This window comes from Aulonocara sp. 'chitande type north' Nkhata Bay, linkage group LG6 (assembly GCF_057382095.1).
Source record: "Aulonocara sp. 'chitande type north' Nkhata Bay isolate Kocher_YH1m ecotype deep benthic linkage group LG6, A_spYH_male_GT1.1, whole genome shotgun sequence".
In the NCBI taxonomy this organism is placed as follows: domain Eukaryota; kingdom Metazoa; phylum Chordata; class Actinopteri; order Cichliformes; family Cichlidae; genus Aulonocara; species Aulonocara sp. 'chitande type north' Nkhata Bay.
Window position 1 is genome coordinate 16,388,663 of NC_141349.1, and position 21,551 is coordinate 16,410,213.

Below are 21,551 nucleotides of genomic sequence, written 5' to 3' on the forward strand. Positions count from 1 at the left end.
TACACAGCAATGTGATTTATTTATATCAGCATCAGAAATATAAAGTGGAACAGTAATAACACATTTCGCAGCCCTGCGGTCTAGTGATCAGAGGTGGTCATTTTCTTTATGTATTGGAGCTTTTTTTGTTTTTTTCCCATCATGAAACTTCAGATTTAGAGATGACCGAGCAGAGCAGCAGAGCACCTATTTGCCTCAGCTGTGAAAACAAAAGACAAGTCCTATTCTCAGAGAATCACATCAGAGTACAAATACATCCTTGGGCAACGAATGCTACAGTAAGACAGGCTTGTTGCAGTGGGGTTGGCGTGTGTCAGTAACGAAATACAACAGATAAAAATGACTCACTCCAAACTTTATAAAGTCACGTAACTTTTAAGCAGCGCTACAAAACTTGTAACGTGACGAAGGTGTTGCTGTACAGAGCTGACAGGACACTTTATAATGGAAACTAATGTTACTATGGTAACCATTCCTTAAATGCAGAAGCTGTGGTGATGAGAGCGAACAAGCATTCAAACTCACAAGCAGCTCTGCTGCTGTAAGCTGTTGTCATGTAATGTAAAGGGCACCCATTGTAAAGCTTAAAATGATGCCGCGGTTGTGGAAGCATCATCTTTCCATGAGGTCATCAAACAGTTGGAGTTTTCAGTTTGTTTGTTTTTTTAAAGAGTGGACATTTCCATGACTCAGCTTTGGTTAGAAATGAAGTGGACACTTTTCTTTTTTTGTCAGTGTAGTCTGAAAAAGGTTACATTTACAGGAGGGCAATCTTTCAAAGATCTCATAGGAGTCTAAAAGTGTCAGTTAAGGGTTTTCCAAAATGTTCAAACACATCCACTTGTTTTTTCATACATCAAATACATTTTAATGTAACTGCTCCAGACAGACATTAAGTTCAGAAGTCACTATTTTAGTGCTGAAAATGTGAGATTTCTAATTTATTTAGAAAACAAACAGCTGGTTCAGATGGTTGGACAAAAACAAGCATCGCAAATGATTCCTTTGGTTTGATGGGCTTGAAGATTACTTCTGATTTTTGCTACTGGTGGGATTTAAAATTCCTGAAAACATGTGTTAATAGCAACTATCACAGCCCTAAATAACTCTGATACTGTAACAGGAGGATCTATATTTAGGTGGCGTCAGGCCACACACAGTGGTTTGTCACACTGGGCCTATTGTGTCATCAGTCCATCAGCTTCATTTGCATGACAGGGAACAGGAAGACACTCGCAGCGTGTCCACACCCTACAGGTCGACCCTTGCTTTTTAAACATCTGTGCGTGCACACATGATTTATTCTCTTACTCTTTATGTTTTTATGAAATATAAACATATGAATGGTCAGAAAACATCTTTACATTATTTACAAAGTGACCAGCAGAGTTTGACTTTGATGTGATGGAAGGCAGTAAAGTTTCTACTCTCCTTTTACAATCAAGGAGCTTCTACTGGTGATTGATTGGCTACATTAAGCTTTAAGGCAATGCACTGTTGAGAGTGTTGTTTCCATCAAGGCAATGGCACAATGTATTCTAAAAGGCAAGTGGTGCAAAGTGGACGGCGGTGCTGCACTTACATGATGTTTACATTACTTTTTATTTTCTGAAATATGAAGAACTTCCAATATCTGAAAAGCAAACACCGTCGTTTGTCAGCTCCTGCTGCTGTACTGAAGATTTTTACTGAATCCTTAAAAGCTCATCAAACCATCTGAATTTACAAACAGCTAATACTTCATTTGGAGAAACATTTGGTTTGGTTGCACTACAGAAATAAACAAAAGTATTAGCGCACACCTCAGAAATCTCAGTTTGTGTTTCCATGTCCAAGCAGCTCCTGTCAGTGTAATCTGTAGCTGGTAGTTTTGTCCATATAGTGCATATACTATAACATTATATCATCTTAGCATGTTTATGTTCAATTTGTGTGATGTAGAAGAAAATGTATAACCTCTGCCAGCTGTTTTTGTTCACACTGGTGCAACAAAGTATCTAATCTATTTTTGAGTTTGTCATTCGTGAACCATACTTTTGTCCTAGAGTCATTTTTGACTGAACGAAGAGAAAATGCAGTCGCAGCCTGAGAAACTCTCTGAACATCTTATTCTGAGTGTTTTTAAATGCTTGAAATTGTTTCCAAGAATTTAAGGAAAAACCTTCAGTACAGCGAATCTTTCTTTTTTAATAATAAATTTATCACTGGGGATAAATCTAAATGAGCCTGTTTCTGCGTCGTGATGATACTCATGACAGCAACAAACTAGATCCAGGCTGAATTACAACCACGGGCTTACTGTTGTAATTGAACAAGCCTAGAGAAAATATGAGACGACAATGTTCACAGTAGAAAAATTAGGTCAGACTCTAAAAACATGACTGATGATGGCATCAGTGTCTTTGTGTTTCTGTTGCGCTCGGTGGTTTTCTTTCACAGCGTTAGCGTTTTTTTCATGTATTAGCTGAAACAGGAAACATTTCCCACGTGCATGTCTACTCCAAAATATTATGGAGGAGTCCTAACACATTTATAAACTACTGATACAGTACGAGAAGTACCACGGTTGGTATACACACTGGCATAATATGTGTGACTTTTATATATTGTTGTAACATTAATACAGTATACCAGGAATTTCTTAAAAAGTGACATTGCAGTTATTTTTTTGTAAAACTGATCTGATTTTGTCTACATCGTCATCATCATGCAGAACCAAATGAACAAGTCTACTTTTTCTGCTGGTGCAAGGCCACTGCGATCGTTCTGAGGTATCAAGCAAAAAGAATCACAAAGCAAACGGAGCGCTGTTAGTCTACGGGAAGAAGCAGCAAAGTGAAAAAGACACCGTGACAGCAGCGAGGTGAGGTACAACAAATCTCGTAACCCTGAATGAAACAGACGCTGAAAGTCGGTCTCAAATCTGTCAGAGCTAATTAGCAGCTTTATGTAGTCGTGTCTGACGTCAACAGCGTCACAGACACCAAAACATACTGAACGCAGACCGCTAAGCAGGCAAAGAGGCTGCAGTGTAAAAGCACCAATTCGCCATTTGTCAGTTTAGATTTCTTCCGACCCTTAGAAACAAAAACAAAAAACAAGAAGAGGAAATGAGGAACGTGTGCACTTCATTGCATCTTGCTCTTTGTGATTCGTAAACCTGATACAGAGCCAGCTACAGAGGGATTCTTACACAGTGAGAAAGCTTAACATGCTTTTGTTTGATATGCATGGATAACTCTAGACGAGCAGAGCGAACGTGAGTTCACGCCAAAGCAGGTAAAAAAACAAAAACAAAAAACAAGCAAACAAACAAAAAAAAAAAAAGTCCTCTCTTCCTGCTTCCTGTTATCCTGCAGTCAGGTTTTTTTTTGTTTTGTTTTGTTTTTTACTTCCAGCTCGGCTTCCTGCTTCTGCTGGATGTCATCAAGTCTCTGGGCTGCACAGACTTTTCAGAGAAGCTGCTAGATTTACGAACGTTCTCACGTGCTACAGGGGGAGGCGGGGTCTCGCTACGGTAGGTGCTGCAGCTTGTTGCCTTCACGCTTTGCACCCGCCGCAGGCTTGTTGCCTGTGGCCGCTCGTCACTGGTGTGACCTGCGTGTGATGCCCGGGTCGGCTTTTGTCGACCCAGGAGGGAGGGGCTGCGAGACGGGGTGGAAGGGACCGACGGAGGGCCCAGCTCTTTCCTGGTCCTGGAAGACGAGGCCACAGTATTGCGGGCGAAGCTGGGGACTCCAGAAGTGTTTTTTGCACTGTGTGTGTGTGAACTGCTGTTCTCAGGAGATGTCTGAGCTTGAGCTTGAGCCTGAGCTTGAGCGAGGGCTCTCATAGTAGAGCGGCACATCTTCTCCTCAGGCGCCGGCTTGGGAATGTTCCTCACGGGTTTGGCGCTTGGCTTGTGGATTGAAGCTTTCCTAGGCATTGAATCACGTGCCCATCTAGAAACGCTGCCCGTGAGAGCACCTCCCTTCTGGGCTTTTGACTCATCAGGAGGCAAACTGGAGTGCCGAGGAGGTCTCGTTGTCTTCTCGCTCCTTCCTCTTGCCGGAGTGCTCTGGTCACGGGGAGGCCGCCGTGTCTCCCCGCTATCGTGAACTGCAGGTTTCTCTGCTCGCCTGCTGCTACCTGTCCTGGTCAGCTTGGTAATAGGGATGACTTTCCGCATACCCTGGTTATCGTTGTTGGCCAGCGTTCGCACACCATGGCCTGCACTGGTTTTGGTTGCTTTGCTGCCTTTGCTCTTTGTAGGCGCTGGCTTTCGGCTGCTTCGTTGTGCATCTTTCCCCGCAGTCTGTTTTCCTTCAGCGGTGTCGCAGCTCTCCGTGTCCCACTCTTCTGTGGTAGTAGATGGAGCCATAGATGCTGCATCCACAGATTTGGGGGCTGAGAGCTCATTAGTTGAAGCAGACTGGTCGTTGGGAGATGTGGATTGCGGGTCTTGCCGACTCTCCTGATCTTTGATGCAGTCAGCTGTTTGGAAATGAAGTCCTTCTTTTGTAGACGAGGATTCCACCTCAGAGCAATCCAAGGTGACAGAGATGTCCGTTTCTGTGCAGTCCATTATATAAAACATTGGCTTCTTGTTGGATACAGAGGTATCTAGTGGAAGAGGGGTATCACAGGTTGTGGATGAAACTGTGCTGTAGTCCTCTTCGTCTTTCTCTCTCTGAGGAGAGACCCCAGCCTGAGTTGGAGGAACTATTGTATCTTCCCATACTACCTTTAGATTTCCCCCCCTTTCCAAAAATGTATCATGTGAAAGGTTGTCCAGATCCTTGGGTGGTGACTGTCTCCCTATTTCCAGATCCGTCACCACAACGTCCCCCCGGTTGACAAAGTGCATGTGATTGCTGTTATTGTTTGGACTGATTAGGTCAAAAGCCTGAGGACCTCGGACTAAAGTATGCTTCTCCACACTAACACTCATGTGGCCAGTAATTGCTGGGTTGGGAATATGGGCAGGCTTCTGAAAGACACAAAAGGGCCGAGGCAGAGCGCTGCTCTCTGACACAGATGAGTAATTGTTGTTGTTGTTGTTGTCCCCGTTATCGTTTAGCTCAGAGGAAGAAAACTTGGCGTGTGAGACGATCGGCTCAGTTTCTGAATGCGGAGACGTTGCTTTTCTTTCACGGCCCAGTTCCCGGTTATTGTCCTGGCCTAACATCCAGGGGGCCATCCTCCGCTGGATAGGACGGCCTAACCGAGGTAGGCTGTTAAATTTTGAAAAGTCAGAGGTGTTCCCTGTGCTTCCGAACAGCTCCAAGTATCCCTGGAGTTCACGATCTGCTATGGAGGTCATGGTGTGTCGGTGTCGGCGTGCGCTGGCAGAACGTTCCAGTGGGCAGTGTGGACTCTGAGACCTCTGGAAAAACTCCAGGAGGCCCTCCTTGGTGAGCATTTCCACGTCGTTCTCGCTGCTGCTGCGACCAAATCCGCCGGTCTGATCCCCGCTCGACCACGCAAAACGCTTTTCCTCCAGTTCTTTGAGACGACGCTGTCTGGCTGCTTCCTTCAACTCCCGGTCCGTGTTGTCCTGATGGAAACAGAAATGTAAGGAAGGAGAATTCTGAGAATCAGGAACATGAATGATGGTGACATCCAACTCACTTATTTTTGAGTTTTTTTAACAGTGGATCACCATGAACAATTACCACGCATATAGAAGACAAGCAAGAAATGACAACATCATATGAGATTATAATAACCCAGAATTATTGCTTCACTCAAGCAGACCTTAACAGCTTTCTTGAATTTGATGCAGAAGTCCTGAAAGATCCGGAAGCCCTCGTCCAGCTTGAACGTGTCCTTGTCTTCACAAAAGAAATCGATGAGAGTACTTCCCTCTTTACGCAGATCCAGCCTGCGTCTCTTTAAGTCCTGAAGTGTCAGTGCTGCACTCTAAGACAAGAGACCGAGCACACATGCACACTTTTTATTCATAACGCATCATCCACTTTTACACAAGTCATTATCTATAGCACTTAAGTCAGCAGCTTCACAAATGTAGAGCAGGCTGGATCCAACTTTCTGTACATGTGTCTGTGTACACAATGTATTACATAACTAACTGCTGCTGCTTCACCTGCAGGAAGGGCTCCAGCTGCTGCAGCAGCTCCTGGTCTCCTTGAACTTTCTCTTCCAGGGATTTGATTCGGACATACAAGGAGGAAAACTCCTCCTCAATGTTTTCCACTGAAATTCTACATGAACACAGGAGAAAGATATTTAAAACACACTTGTACTTGTTATTACATAAAAACTGACGGACAGGAGTGTAAGCAGTCTTCCTTATATTACTTAAAAAAAACAAACAAACATGTGACATTAATTTGATGAATGCACTTCCAAACTGTTGAAAATGTAGACCGCAGGGAGAAATGCTTTCAGGGTCTCTATCCTGAGGGCAGGAGGGAGGAGTAATTCTCTGCGGTGCAGTATCTGCACTGACAGCACACAGAGATGACCTTGTGAAGCTGACAGAGCCTGAGACTGTGCTGTGAATATAACTCCTGTTCTACACCTAAATTAGATGTCAGCCTGGTTAATGAGGCTGTGCTTGGCCGTATCAATAAAATACTACGGCAATCGTCGTCTTCAGCGCCTCATTATGTTTCCCATCAGAAAATTTGGCTGTTTAATAAATGTGATGGTGGTTAATTTGGAAATCATTTCATTTTACAGAGGCTTTACAGAAAACTGATGTCTGCTGTGCAACTGACTGATACAAACTGACACTTATGCTCTCACAGTCCTTAACTCACCCTGCTTCAGACTGCATGCACTTGGAGAATAAACAGCTTTTATACGAGTCCATTATCACCTCTGCATGACTGCAAAACTGATAATGGACTCCTACATTTCTCACTGGCAAGGATTTGATTCCCTTCGATTACCTGGCTGCACTCTGGACATCTTGAAGCTTCTCAGGAAACTTGAGCAACTTCTCGTCCTTTTTCTTCGCCTCCTGCATGGAGAGAGACATCGCACAGTCAACATCTAAATGTCTGATTTTGTACAAGATAAAGTGGCGTAGTTGTTGTGATGAAGGACCAATATCTGTATGGTGATGTAACTGCTTGGCGAGCCGTTCTTGGCTCTGTGCTGTTTCCTGTCACCATCTGCTGTCCACCTGCTCTCCTGCAGCTTCAGTGGTCAAACAGTTTTCTCATCACTGCTGTAAAACACTGATTTGAATTTCTTTATGACAGACTTTCCTACAGTGTTTGTACAGTAAATGCATCTTTGCTTATTGTGAGGTTAATCCAGCTTTTTTCAGTTCTGCTATCGTCTTGTTAATACAACCATAAACCTGTTAATATAACCATTCATCATTTTTAAGATAAATGCACAGAGTAGAGGTTTGACACAGGCAAGGCAAGGCAAGGCAAGTTTATTTGTATAGCACAATTCAACAACAAGGTGATTCAAAGTGCTTAACAGAGACATTAGAAACAAGAACAAATAAAAAGCATGATTTAAAATTGATTAAAACAAGCAAATAAACTAACTAACTAATTAACAAACAAACAAACAAACAAAACAGTATATAAAATCAAAACAGATAAAATCAAAACAGATAAAATCAAAACAGATAAAATCAGTAGTTAAATGTAAGTTTTGAAATTTAAGCTTAAAAGTGTGGATTTGGTGCTTTATTCAAATGCAGCTGAGAACAGGTGCGTCTTCAACCTGGATTTAAATAAACTGAGTGTTTCAGCTGATCTGAGGCTTTCTGGGAGTTTGTTCCAGATATAAGGAGCATAAAAGCTGAATGCAGCTTCTCCGTGTCTGGTTCTGACTCTGGGAACTGATAAAAGACCGGATCCAGATGACCTGAGGGATCTGGAAGGTTCATACTGGGTCAGGAGGTCATTGATGTATTTTGGTCCTAAACCATTCAGAGCTTTATAGACCAGTATCAACTTTAAAGTCTATCCTCTGACGGACAAGCAGCCAGTGTAAGGACCTCAGAGCTGGACTGATGTGGTCCACTTTTTTGGTCTTAGTGAGGACTCGAGCAGCAGAGTTCTGAATGAGCTGTAGTTGTCTGACTGATTTTTTAGGTAGACCTGTAAAGATGCTGTTAGTAGGCTTTACTAAAGATGAATGCATGGACTAGTTTTTCCAGGTCCTGTTGAGACATCAGATCTTTTATCCTTGAAATATTCTTGAGGTGATAGTAAGCTGACTTTGTTATTGTCTTAATGTGTTTTTCTAAGTTTAGGTCTGCATCCATCACTACACCCAAATTTCTCGCCTGGTTTGTGGTTTTTAGATGTATAGATTGAAGTTCTCTGGTGACCTGTAATCGTTTTTCTTTGGCGCCAAAGACTATTACCTCAGTTTTGTTTTTGTTTAGCTGGAGAAAATTGTGGCACAACCAGTCATTGATTTCCTCAATGCATTTACCAAGAGCCTGTACAGGGCCTCGGTCTCCTGGTGACATTGTGATATATATTTGTGTGTCATCTGCATAGCTGTGATAGTTTATTTTGTTGTTGTTTATAATCTGTGCCAGTGGGAGCATGTAAATGTTAAACAGAGGGGGTCCCAAGATGGAACCTTGGGGAACTCCACATGTGATACTTGTCTGCTCAGATGTGAAGTTACCTATTGATACAAAGTATTTCCTGTTTTCTACGTATGTTTTGAACCAGTTTAGTACAGTTCCTGAAAGACCTGCCCAGTTCTCCAGTCGTTTGAGTAATATGTTGTGGTCAACTGTATCAAATGCTGCACTGAGATCCAGTAAAACTAGGACTGACATTTTTCCACTGTCTGTATTCAGACATATGTCATTAAACACTTTGGTCAGAGCGGTTTCAGTGCTGTGGTTCTGTCTAAAACCTGACTGGAAGGCATCGTAGCAATTATTCTGTTTTAAGAAGTAACTGAGCTGTTGAGAAACTGCTTTTTCAATGATCTTACTTAAAAACGGGAGATTTGAGATCGGCCTGTAGTTGTTCATTTGTGTCTTGTCAAGATTGTCCTTTTTCAGTATAGGTTTGATTACAGCAGTTTTTAGTGATTCTGGAAACACACCTGATAATAAAGAAAAGTTGACGATCTGTAACAGGTCTGACTCTAAAGTCTTTGAGACCTTTTTGAAAAAACTTGTTGGCAGGACATCTAAACAGCAGCAGGAGGAGTTCAGTTTACCTAAGATGTCCTCCAGGGGCCTGTTCTTCGTACCTCGCTAAGTAAGTTAGCTGGATTAGATTGTTGACGATTTTGCGTGATCCTGGATCGTTCGGTTCCCCGAAGCTCATCCGGGACTTGCTGTCATAGCAACAGAGCCGTAAGCGTAAACCTGCTCGGGAGCAGGCTTACTTTATGTAAACAGGATTAGATCGCGGCCACGCAGGTATGTCCGCTTCATTTATACGAAAGCAACAGCGATATTCCACCACTGTTTCACCATAAATAAATAACATCAATGTAACTAAAGATAATGCAGCACTTGATCCTTTTATTGATGTCACACAGATACATACAGGTCATTTCCTAAAAAAGGGAAATATACTATTAACATTCTATTACATGTATGTGATTATTACAGATGTAATTCATATTTCAGAGTAGTAATTGTAAATTACTTCGTGTAATCAAGATGAGAGACCACGGCTATAAAAGCGAAGGTGGATTTGGGAAGCCTGTCGCAGCCATGTCCTGTCCGTATACGCGAGCCACCCATTGCGGAAGGTGCAAGATTGATAAGGAGAGTCCTCAGAATCCAGCGTATATTGCGGGATAGACAGGATCCTTTAGCTCAGCGCGACAGTGTGCTCATTGAGAGATATCGATATTCCCGTGAGGGTATTATTTACTTAACCAACTTGTTGACGAGGGGGTGCAGGACCACCACCTGTCTTTTGTTGCTCTGCCCTTTTCTTGGTTGCTGTTATGAACAAACTAACAGAGTATTACAGGCCAGTATTACCTTGCCAAGAGACGAAAAGCAATCTAAGAGATAAATATTACCATTCTGTAGAATACTCCTGTATTCCACTTTTACTTGTTCCCATGTTCTTGTGGGTCCTGTTGTGGCTCTAATGTGAAAGGGGATATAATATAACATATTATAATATAATATAATGCCATATGATATTGGACAATATAGTGTCATATGATAGATCTACCCTACCGCCTACTGGTGTTGGCCAGAGGGGCCGATGGCGCGATATGGCAGCCTGGCTACAACCGTAGCTGCCTCCACCAGTGTGTGAATGTGGGAGTGAATGAATAGTGGTATCGTAAAGCGCTTTGGGTGCCTTGGAAAGCGCTATATGAACCCAATCCATTATTATTAGTATTATTATTAAATTACCTACGAGTTTGATTTGTCAGCAACTTTCTGCCAGCCCTCTCTCCTTGCTTCTGCAGCCTTTGCAGTTTTCTCTTGCGTTTTAATTAAACTCTGAAACTCCTGAAATCCCTCAATCAAGAGTTCTTGCTCTGCTGCCGGAAAATACCGAGCACGCCCCTTCGACATTTTCGCCGACCAATCAGCGGGTTGCCGATCAATGTTTCTACTATCGATGCGTAGCCCCTTTTACGACACCCAGTGATGTCACATTACTGCGTCCAGCTGTACTAATTGTCAACAGCAGGCGTGTTCGGGGAACCGGATTAGCGAGCTCACGGTTAGCGCGATGGTTTGGTCTTGGATGTGTCATTTGATCTTGGATGTAGTAAGCGACGTACGAAGAACAGGCCCCAGGTCTTTGCTGTTAATAGGTTGAAACTGTTTCATGGTGTTTAAACAGTTTTTTGGTGGACACAGTACATATCCTGGATCTGCTGTTGATGTACCAATTGCTTGTCTAATTTTTTGGATTTTTTCAGTGAAGAATTTGGCAAAGTCATTGCAGGCCATGGTCGAATGAAGTTCAGCTGCCACTGACACAGGGGGGTTTGTTAGCCTGTCAACTGTAGAAAATAAGACCCGAGCATTATGGCTGTTTTTAGTGATGATGTCAGAGAAGTAGGACCTCCTTGCATTCCTCAGTTGTAAATTATAATTGTGAAGTTTCTCTTTATAAATGTCATAATGAACCTGGAGGTTTGTTTTTCTCCATCTGCGCTCAGCTTTCCTACACTCTCTTTTTTCATTTTTCACCAGTGTGGAGTTTCTCCATGGAGACTTTTTCCTTCCAGAGATAACCTTCACCTTAATGGGAGCAATAGTGTCCATTACATTTAACATGTTAGCATTGAAGCTATTGACGAGCTCATTGACTGACCCTCTGGACAGGTCAGGTGTTAATGGGAAGACCTGGTTAAAGATCTCACTACTGTCTTCAGTTATACACCGTTTTGTGATCACTGTTGTTGATATATTTGTGTGGGCTGAGATTTTACTTTCAAAGAAAACACAGTAATGATCAGACAGGCCCACATCAGACACAGTAACCTTTGAAATGCTCAGGCCCTTGGAGATCAGTAGGTCAAGAGTGTGTCCTCTATTATGTGTGGCCTCTGTTACATGCTGAGTCAGCCCAAAGTTGCCCAGAGTGTTACTCAGGTCTTTAGTCCCTTTGTCCTGAGGGTTGTCCACATGGATGTTAAAATCCCCAGCAATAATTACACAGTCAAAATCAACACAGATCACAGACAGCAGTTCACTGAGGTCATTAAAAAAGTCTGTGCAGTATTTGGGAGGCCTGTAAACATTAAGAAACACAACTTTGGATGGGGCCTTCAGCTGTAAAGCCACATATTCAAAAGACTGAAAACTTCCAGGAGATAGCTGCTTACATTGAAATGATTCATTAAATAAGACAGCAACCCCCCCTCCTCTCCTGCTCACCCTGGCCTCACTGATAAAACTGTAGTTAGGAGGGGTCGTCTCGATGAGAACAGCTCCACTGTTACTTTGGTCCAACCAAGTTTCAGTTAAAAACATAAAATCAAGGCTGTGTTCAGTGATTAAATCATTAATTAAAAATGTTTTCCCAGCTAAAGATCTAACGTTTAATAAAGCCAACTTAAGTGTTTTAGAGGTATTACTTGTCCCCTCGTGTTTGGGAGCAGTCTGTGGCACACAAGGTATGTTTACTATGTTTAAAGATCTTTTAGAGTGCAGCTCTCTGTGTTTTGACCAGGCCACATGTCTCCTTCTGTCACCTAAAAGTACAGAAATTTTAAAACCTTCTAGTAAACAGGGTCCCAGCTTCTCCTGGGAAAAGTCACCACTGCCATAATCCTCGCAGCCCGGACCCTTCACACATCACACATCAGACTGCGGAGACAAAGCATGAAGGTGGTAAGGAGGAACTAAGGGGGGCGAGGCTGGGCAATGTGACTTCGATTGCTCTGTTGAGGGTGGGGCTCGATGGCGAACCTTTGGCCGCTCTGGTGGGGGGTTTATGGGGGACAAAAAGGGATTGGGACGGGGGGTAGATCTGAGCCCAGCATTGACCCGCTCCATCATCTCCTCAGTGAATTTCAGGTGTGGGGAGGAGGGAGAAAGGGAGGGGGAGGAGGGTGATGGCCTGTCAGGGGTTTGGGGGACTGGGGAAGGTCGAGGTCCCTTGTCCTGGTCGTTGGTGTTGTTGAGAGAGTTGGAGGCAAATAGGGACCCCTCTTCTTGCCTTAGATGTCTCTCCTTTCTGAGGCTCTTCCCGGGTGGGGGCAAATGGAGCTCCTCCTCAAGGTTTCTGCTGGGCTTTGTCTGTTCTTGGAGTACTGTTTGTTCCTCTTTATGAGATAACTCCTCGTTTATCTCAGCCTCAGTGCCTCAGTGCAAACAAACAATTAATTCAACACCTGAAACCTGGTAATCGGCCACCAGTTGGAGATGATTTGAGCTTTGTGACATGCTGGAAGCAGAAGATGGTACACTGTGCTCATAAAAGTAGGATAAGGTCAGCATCAATACTCAGGTAAGCTGTGGTGTTTAACTGTTGCTCAGTTAGCATTATGGAGCCCGAAGTGTGCCAGGAAAATATCCCTCACAACATTACACCAACAGCCAGAAGCACAGGACAGATACATGCCTTCATGTCGTTTTAGCTGACAGGAGTGGTGCCCAGTGATGCTCTTCTGCTGGTGTAGCCCATCAGCTCCAATGTTCAATGTGCTGTGTGTTCAGAGATGCTCTCCTGCACATCTTGGTTATCTGCCTTTCTATCATCTTAAAGCAGTCTGGCCGTTCTTCTCTGGCCTCTAGCATCCACAAGGCATTTTCACCCTGCTGCTGGTCATCTCCTCTTTTTGCACACCCTTCTCTGTGAACCCGCACTCAACACGTGACCGTGTCTATATGCCTAAATGCAATGAATTGCTGCCACGTCATTTGCTGACCTGTGCGAACGGTCGAACAGCTGTACCTACTAAAGTGGCCAGTGAGTGTAAGCGGTAATGTAATTCCATGCTCAAGTGGTTCTGAAACCAGGACTGAATCCACATTACAAACATCTGCAGTGTCTACAGGTGTTTTGTGTGTACTCTACTACAGCGTCACTGACCATGGCCACAAAATGCAGCAGGTTCATCCCCGGCTTGTTGGCTTTGGTGTCAGCCAGTGAAAGGAGGGATGACAGCTTGAATCCCACAGCGTTCCCTGCATAACCACCCTGAGAACAGAAGGATATTTTACACAGAGAAATGAACAATATCATAGAATCACAGCTGGAAATAACGTGAAACAATAAGACTCTGCCCGAGTGATACAGTGGTCCCTCGTTTAACGCAGGTGTGACGTTCCAAAAATAACCCGCGATAGGTAAAATCTGCGAAGTAGCCAACTTTATTTTTTTTAATTATTATAGATATTTTAAGGCTGTAAAACCCCTCACTACACACTTTAGACACTTTTCTCAGACAAACATGAACATTAACACTTTTTTCTCTTGTTTAAACAAGTTCAAACCTTCGTAGAAAAACAGGTCCAGTATAGAATGAATTGTTTGTTGGGGAGAAAACGTACAAACATACAGTGCAGCACTTCAGAGTCACACTGCTAGTGATCGAAGATTTATGTAAATTTGACAAGCTGAACGCATTCTGTACTGTACAGGAGGCATGGCACGAGATTGCCTGACAATGGTCTACAGCCAATCAGGATGCAGAACACAATGCGCTGTGAGAAAAAAAAAAAAAGCATGCAAAATTGCACCAAAAAAATTCTGCGAAACAGCGAGACTGCGAAAGGTGAACCGCGTTATAGCGAGAGACCACAGTACAGCTTTCTTCTCTGAGCAGTGATTTTGTTTTGGTTTCCAACAAATACTGACAAAAGGTTTTATTATTTATTTATCTGGAAAAATACAAAAAATAAAAAATAAATCAGGACTGAATCGAAACATCTTGCGTGTTCAGAGGCAGCAGAGATGTGTTCGCGTATGCGAACGTAACCTGAGAAGCTCTTACCGCGTTCATAATGTTTCCTGCCTGCAGCACCAGATGCAGGATAGCATGAAGCTCCTCACAGCTCATCAGCTCTTTAAGGAGATATCAATATAAACTCAATTAGAGACTCCAGAGAAGATGTATGACAAACCATCTCGTTTTCATTTATCACTACCATACAGGAAATCTATCAGCAGTAATGTGTCCTTGTGTGATTCAGTCATAAACCTAAAATTACCACTTTAAAGTAAAAGGGTAAATGTTAGCACATTGAAAAGTTTTAATTAAATTTTGTCATAAAAGTTCCAGGTAATTATTCCACACAGTGTTTAAGTGATTGCCCTGCAATGCAGTGAAAAGGTCACAGTACTGTAGAGGAGGGTCTTAAGAAAAAATCCAATACAGCACAAAGACGCAAGACAGTGTGACTCAGCTAAAATGGCAACCTGGTTCAACCAATGGCTGAAAATATAATTAAAAATGTTTCCAGATCAGTTTATCAATATGGTGATTTTACAGTAAATCACAAATTCAACAGTACATGTCAGCTTTAGCTCCAGAAGAAAAAAAAGAAAAGATATAATATTAGTGTGCACATTCATGAGATAAACTGTAATAACCGTTTGGATCACAGTGATCTCCTATTAAGTGCTACCATCAGGTCACAAGATCCAGCACGTTGTTATATAACCCATACAAAACAAATACTGTTTCCATCAGCTGAGCTTTGTCTCAGTGATAATAAGTAAAAAAAACATGATAAATACTACATAATGTGGTCAGTGCGAGACTTGCAGCAACCTCCACCACTGAAATTTTAAGTGTCAAAACTGCAGTTCCTCAAGTGGCCACTTGAGGCTGGAAACATCCCCAAAGAGTCCTACGGTATGTTAAAATATCCACGTTCAAAGCTGAAATAAACATGTTCATGGTACAAGAACTTCTCCCTCTTTATGACATCTGTAAAGAGGGTGTTTTTTTTGTTTTTTTAAACATGAACAAAATTCCTCCAGAAAAGTTGGGACACTGATGAATTGCAAATTACAAAAAACCTCATATGTTATTCACAATAAAACATTGCGTGTATAAACGCAGCCACAGCTTGTTTAACTTTGACTGAAAGGTCTGAGAAAGCACAGCGGCATTTCTTCATCGTGTTCACATGTGAGGTTGGAACTCACCTCTAACTGTATGGAAGGATGCTGCTAGTGAAGGTTAGCATGCCTTTTAACATTACAGTAAATGATAGATTATAGCACGATGCTACCCAAGCTAGCAATACATTTAACAGAGTACAGCTGGCTTACAAAAATAAATAAAAAACAAGCGAAATGACCAAACTAGCCAAACTCAGGTCTTTCAAATGGTAGTCCATGGCCTAACAGGTCACACTGTGGTGACTATATAAAGTTATTTTTTATTTATTCATTTTTTATAATAATCCAACACTGTGAGTAACTAATATGTATAGAGCTGCTCGACTCTTAAGTTACATTTCAATGAAACTGCTTTTTTTTTGGTCATGAGTGTCCTCACGTCAAAATGAGATCGTCCTGCTTTCTGTGTGTGTGCAAATGTGTTAGAGCAAGTGTGTTATTATTACGTTTAGTCACAACACGGACGACATCAATCTCATGGCCCATCGCAGCACAACAAGGGAGGAACTCTTCCTGGAGGACCATGGCCTCAATCCGAACCTCGAACCTGTCAGAGACGGAGTTCAGAGTTTAAATCTGAGAAAAGATTCGACTCTCTTGCTCAACACTGAGATCCTTAAGAAAAGACAAATTGTTATTATAATGCAGCAGGCTGAGAGAAATGCCTCCTGCTTCCCCCTGGAGAGTACCTTAACACTCCATCTTGCTGCTGAGTGGCAGTAAAACTTGACGACTTTTAGCACCTTAACATCCTCATAATATTTTCTAATCATCATTTCAATTATAGCACGAACCAAAAACGACTTCTGACTAATTTCACTGGACAAATGCTCCATTTCAGCCCAATCAGTCTGCATTAGTTCTCCATAATAATCCCTGCAGGGACTGCATCCTCTGAATGACACTAATACCATTTTAATGCGCTATCACACAGTGCTGCTGGACAAAAAGGAAATTCAAAGGAAGTTACTCAGTCCCCGTTCAGAAAAGATGGAAACATGCTTTCAGTTGAATGAACTGAAAATATTATGTAATAAGACCCTTTATACGTGTGGATGGGCTGTTTTATCATCCAAAGGAAGGAGATAAAATGAAATCAAGCATTATATCCTTTTTTACAAAGCTGACAAATGTGCACATTCCCCAGTCGTATTAATATTATTGAAAATGAACACTTGATAGATTAAATACAAGTCAGAGAGCAGCCGTAAACTCTTTGGAGAGTCGGCACAAAATCATGAAACCCCATATGGAAAAGATATATATAAATCTTATAAAGTTTGTATCTGTCTTGTGTGAAACTTGTATGAAAAGCATACAAGAGTGAAAACACATATAAGATCCCTTGAAAAATTATATAATGAAAGTTGTATGTTTTGGATACTTACTAAAACAATGTATGAAAGTAATGAGAAAGTGGCCACTTTCAGGAGTAAATCATGTAATCCTTATATGATTTACTCCTGAAAGTGGCCACTTTCATGAGTAATCACATATAAGTTTTTACTATTTCTTTTCCATATGGGACTCTGCACTCAGTTTTGAGTCTTTATCTTCCACTGACTGTCAAACTGCTGACTTGACATTCCTTTTTAATGGAAACTGGATTATATACATGCCCACTGAAACCAACTCACCGTGGCACCTGGATCAAGAGGTACATAAAGGAATCGACCAGTGTCAGCTTGTCTGGATCTCCTTTGAATGCCTGCAGCTTCTTAATCTGCAGAGAAAATAAAGAGGAACAGGAAGCTCAGCAGGGCGCTTTCAATCCACGTAAACTGCCTTTTATCATTAGCTGTGCTCTGTGATTCAAAAGCTTAATGCTATTCATGCTTGGCTAAAAATCACAGGCAAGTACACAAACACGGACCTCCTCTGCGTCGGGCAGGAGCTTCAGCAGGTCTTTGAGCAGCTCCGCTCCATAAATCTTTCCTTCTCCTTTTCGTATGTCTTCGACAATGGAGCGGTTGGACCTGAAAGACAGTTTGTTTCTGTAAAGTTCAGAGATAAATTGCACAGGTGCTTCCTTTAATGCCTGCCCTCCTCTGTTTACAAAGGCACAAAACACAGCTTTTGCAGAGAGCATTAGGCGTCTCTGCCTGGCTTTCTTATTAGCAATATAAATAAAAGAGAAATCTGTTTTCACAAACCCTTTAGGGCACAACTGGTCTACTTTCATGTTTGAGGCTTTAAAATGACTAAAAAGACAATATTAGGTAAGCTGACACTTAGATGTGATTCAAACACTTTAACAAACGCCAGCCTTCAAAAGGTATGCAATACATGTTTATTTAACTCGTGATATGGTAATTTATTTTATTAGGTTAAATTACCAGGTTTTATTTTCTGAATTTCTTGCAATGTTAGGATGAGAACGCGGAAAAAGGAATTATTTGCTCCACGTGATTATTCAGGTTGAGCGGTTTGACGACAAGTTTGAGCGACGAGGCCGACATGGTTTGGACATGTGCAGACGATGGAAAGGGGATATACTGGACAAAGGGTGTTGAAGATGGAGCTGCCAGGTAGGAGGAACAGACGAAGAACACAGAGGAGACTGATGGATGCTGGTGTGATAGGGGAGGATGTTAGGGGTGGGGTGAGATGCTGTGGAGACCCCGAATCAGGCGGGGAGACAAAGATAGGATTTTTTTTTTTTAAGTAACGAACCCGGCAAAAGTTCAAAGCCTCGTTGAAGCCTATAAAGAACTTTTCAGTGCAATATAAAAAAAATGAGACATTTATTTATCTATTTGTTTTTCACAAAGATAATATTAGACTGTTTGTGGAAATTCCCACAAACCCTTTAATAGCCATGAGAGGAAAAACAGCTGGTTCATTGTTCCAACACCAGGAAGGGTACACATTTTCCCTCCCGATCAACGATGGGAATTTCATTTCCAGTTCTGTGGTGTAGACCTGTGCAGGTAGGCTGATGACTGAGTGTGAATATACTGAAGTTGGAACACCCCCCCCCCCCCCCCTTTATTTTTTTTAAACAAGGGGGGAACCACTTGGTGGTATTTTCAACAAAAAGACAATTTCTAATCAATCACAGTCAGAATACTTTATTACGTTTTATAGTAAAGTGCTGCGTAAAGTGCAGCTTATGACATAATTGGCTCAAATGCATTGCAGCAGAAGATTAATGCATACTCCTTAAAATAAAAAGCAACAAAAACAAAAGTAAACGCTGACTGTAATGAGGTCACTGCTCCTACTCTGTCTTGACTCAGTGCAATGGCTCGCAGTCAAATGTCATTAAAATCCTGTGGAGAGCCATGCAAATAGACCTTCAGGCAAACAGATACCTAACACACTTTTTGCTCTCTATTCTAGACAAGTTATGCAACTCAATCCTGAGTCTGGTCAAACTCACTTTGAAACTTCCCGAACCAAATAATTTAGAACAATGGATGCCTAAGAAGGCTTATTAGACTACCTGGCACAGATTTGGACCCTTTCCTTAGTTATGAAAGTTAAACTGATTGATTGAAAATGAGAACGTGTCCATGATAATGATAGCATCTGATCTGAACTGTCCTTAGCAACAGCATGAAGAGCTGATGAGAGGCGTGCTTGGAAAAGCCACGAGGGAAAATAAAAAACAATCTCTAATTTAGTTAAAGTCAAACAACCGTTCGTGGGATTTTTTGTTGGTTGGTCACAGTAAACTCTTTGGTTATGGTAAACCTCACTGCTCTTCTAATGATGGTCATTTAATCCTCTAACTTAAGTAGCTCTGTACTTGACAAAATTAAACACTGGCTGTAACACAGAGCAAGAAAGGTTTTACGAAAACTACGTCACCACTGCCACTAAAGTGATGCTCAAAGTTTCAGTGTGTGTGTGTGTGAGCAAATGGAAGCACGATATGTCTTAAAATGTTGCATGTTCAGTCATTGCAATGGTTTGTTTTGTTTTTACACTTATTTACATAACTTCCCAACAAATTTCAGAAATGGGTTTGTACTTTTCATGTCTTACTGACCATTCAAAGCACTTCAGATTAAAAGTCAGATTTTAACTTTGCATTCATACACTGGTTTATTCTGTGGCTCAGGGGTCTCAAACTTAAATGATCTGGGGGCCACTGCTGGCCATTGTCATTGTAGGGTCTCTTTAGTGTTCAAGAGGCACAAAAACAAACAAACAAGAAAACACCCATAAATATTTCCAAAAATCTAGCGTTTGCTTCTTTTTTTTTTTTTTTACTGAATAATACAATATTGTAAAATAAGACAAAACTGAAAAAGTGAGCACAAATCTTTTTTCCTCATTCTTAACTGAAGCCTTTTGGTGAACTTACAAAAACACAGATTTCAAATCAATATACGTCAATATAATCAATGGTAACAGTTGGGAAACTTACTTCTTAAACTGCTTGAGGAAAATGCCCACGTTCATCCCCCTCTTTGAGTCAAGGATGTTGACCTGAGGAAAGAAAAAAAACACAAGACACTACGATAAAACTCTGTTGAAGCTCTAGTTAAAATACAGCCAAACAAACACACCCACTCCTGGGTGTTGTTGGTTGTCTCTACGTGAGGTTCAAACCTCCTTCAGAAGCTTGTACGACTCGCACAGAAAACACGTGACTGTGCAGCACATACATTTTTAAAAAATGACCCTGAGGCCCAATTACTACTTTTAAATAGCAACTGGGCACTTTTGTGGTTTGAACTAAAGATGGTGTTTAAAGCATGCTGCAACTGTCTATGTTAAGTTAACCAGTATTGGACATGGTTGGAGACACTGGGAGTGGATGGAGTTCATACTTGCAATAATTTAACAACTCATTCAATAGAAAAATCAAATCTAGTTAATTCATGCCTGAACCTTAATCACCACCTTAATGTCTGCAGTCTAAACTCACCATTAATTGTCAGAAGTTCAGTATTTTAAGCGCCCGTCTTAAACCTTCATGACAGTCACTCACCTCGTCTTTCTTGGTCTCCTTAAAGGAGCGTGATCGGGATACGTGAGTTGATGTTGCAGTTGATGCTGCTGACCCACGGAGGCCCGTCCCCGCATCCTCCTGCTGCCCAAACAGCTCCTCCACCGAGCGAACATCGATCTGGTACTGCTGCTGCCGCACCGCCAGCGTCCAGATGTTCGGCTTCCCGCGCACCTTCTCCTCTGGGATAGGCTTCCAGTAGAAGCTGCGGACCCGGCGCTTTTTCCTCCCATTGTGGTTGGATGATGTGTTTGCCAGGGGCGGAGGGGGCGGCGGTGCCCCAGGAGGTGGGGGCGGGAGGGGAGGAGGGGGCGGCACTTCATTCTGGGTGGTGTCAGAAAGCAAGGTGGGTTGACCGTGCCCAGACATAGAAGAAGGGTCTGAGGTAGTGATGGAGGAAGTGGTGCAGCTGCTCCCCTCGCTGCTACAGCTCTCTGGCTCATTTGTTGTGGATGTACAACTCATAACAAGCATCGCAAGGTTGAGCAGTCAGCATACAGTCTCTGTGCTGACACAAACTAAACAAATATGTGATCTGTATCTCCTGAATTTCCAGAGAACATCAGCTCGCTGCAGCGCTGGTTGGTGTCTCCTAATCTAGTCACTATGAACAGGCTGCATCCATTGATTCATCTCCGTCACTCAGCTGGTCATCCATCGCCCTAAGTGGGGCCTTTGAAAGACACCTCCCAGAGGTAGTGGGCAGGGGGAAATGATGGCCATGGAGCTACAAGAGCAACACAAATGACACAGGACAGGATTATACAGCGGTACCCATGCATATCATCGACTATCTGGAATTTGAGGAAATTAAACAAGGGCACGACAGAACAAAGACGAGGGGGACCCAGTGAAGGAAACTGCAAATCCTGTTCTTTTCCATTTTTGAAGGGCTTTGAAGTCAAGCTGTGGGGTGTATAATGACTACAGACATGACACACACCCCTTAGGTTCTGTTACACAATTTCTTTTTTTTTTTTTTTTTTTTTTTTAAAACAGCCCTCATCTATGCAGCCACCAAGACAATACCGATATGCACTGTATCCCAAAAGTGACGGTTGAAGTCACACCTGAACATG

At 42.2% G+C, this 21,551-nt stretch overlaps 1 protein-coding gene across 2 annotated transcripts in view; it reads right to left on the minus strand.

The window, feature by feature from the left end:
* fhdc1 (FH2 domain containing 1) overlaps positions 1 to 21,551 on the minus strand; it is a 35,790-nt gene continuing 14,239 nt past the window's right edge. For both annotated transcript variants that reach the window (XM_086295255.1, XM_086295256.1), the window contains exons 2-12: positions 20,455 to 21,199; positions 19,888 to 19,949; positions 17,386 to 17,488; positions 17,150 to 17,235; positions 15,959 to 16,059; positions 14,377 to 14,447; positions 13,473 to 13,580; positions 6,897 to 6,967; positions 6,086 to 6,203; positions 5,737 to 5,901; positions 1 to 5,536 (exon numbers count right to left, since the gene is read on the minus strand). In XM_086295255.1, coding sequence (XP_086151381.1) covers positions 3,389 to 5,536; positions 5,737 to 5,901; positions 6,086 to 6,203; positions 6,897 to 6,967; positions 13,473 to 13,580; positions 14,377 to 14,447; positions 15,959 to 16,059; positions 17,150 to 17,235; positions 17,386 to 17,488; positions 19,888 to 19,949; positions 20,455 to 20,946 — 3,525 coding nt within the window. In that variant the 5' untranslated portion in view covers positions 20,947 to 21,199 and the 3' untranslated portion in view covers positions 1 to 3,388. The remainder of the gene's footprint in view (positions 5,537 to 5,736; positions 5,902 to 6,085; positions 6,204 to 6,896; positions 6,968 to 13,472; positions 13,581 to 14,376; positions 14,448 to 15,958; positions 16,060 to 17,149; positions 17,236 to 17,385; positions 17,489 to 19,887; positions 19,950 to 20,454; positions 21,200 to 21,551) is intronic.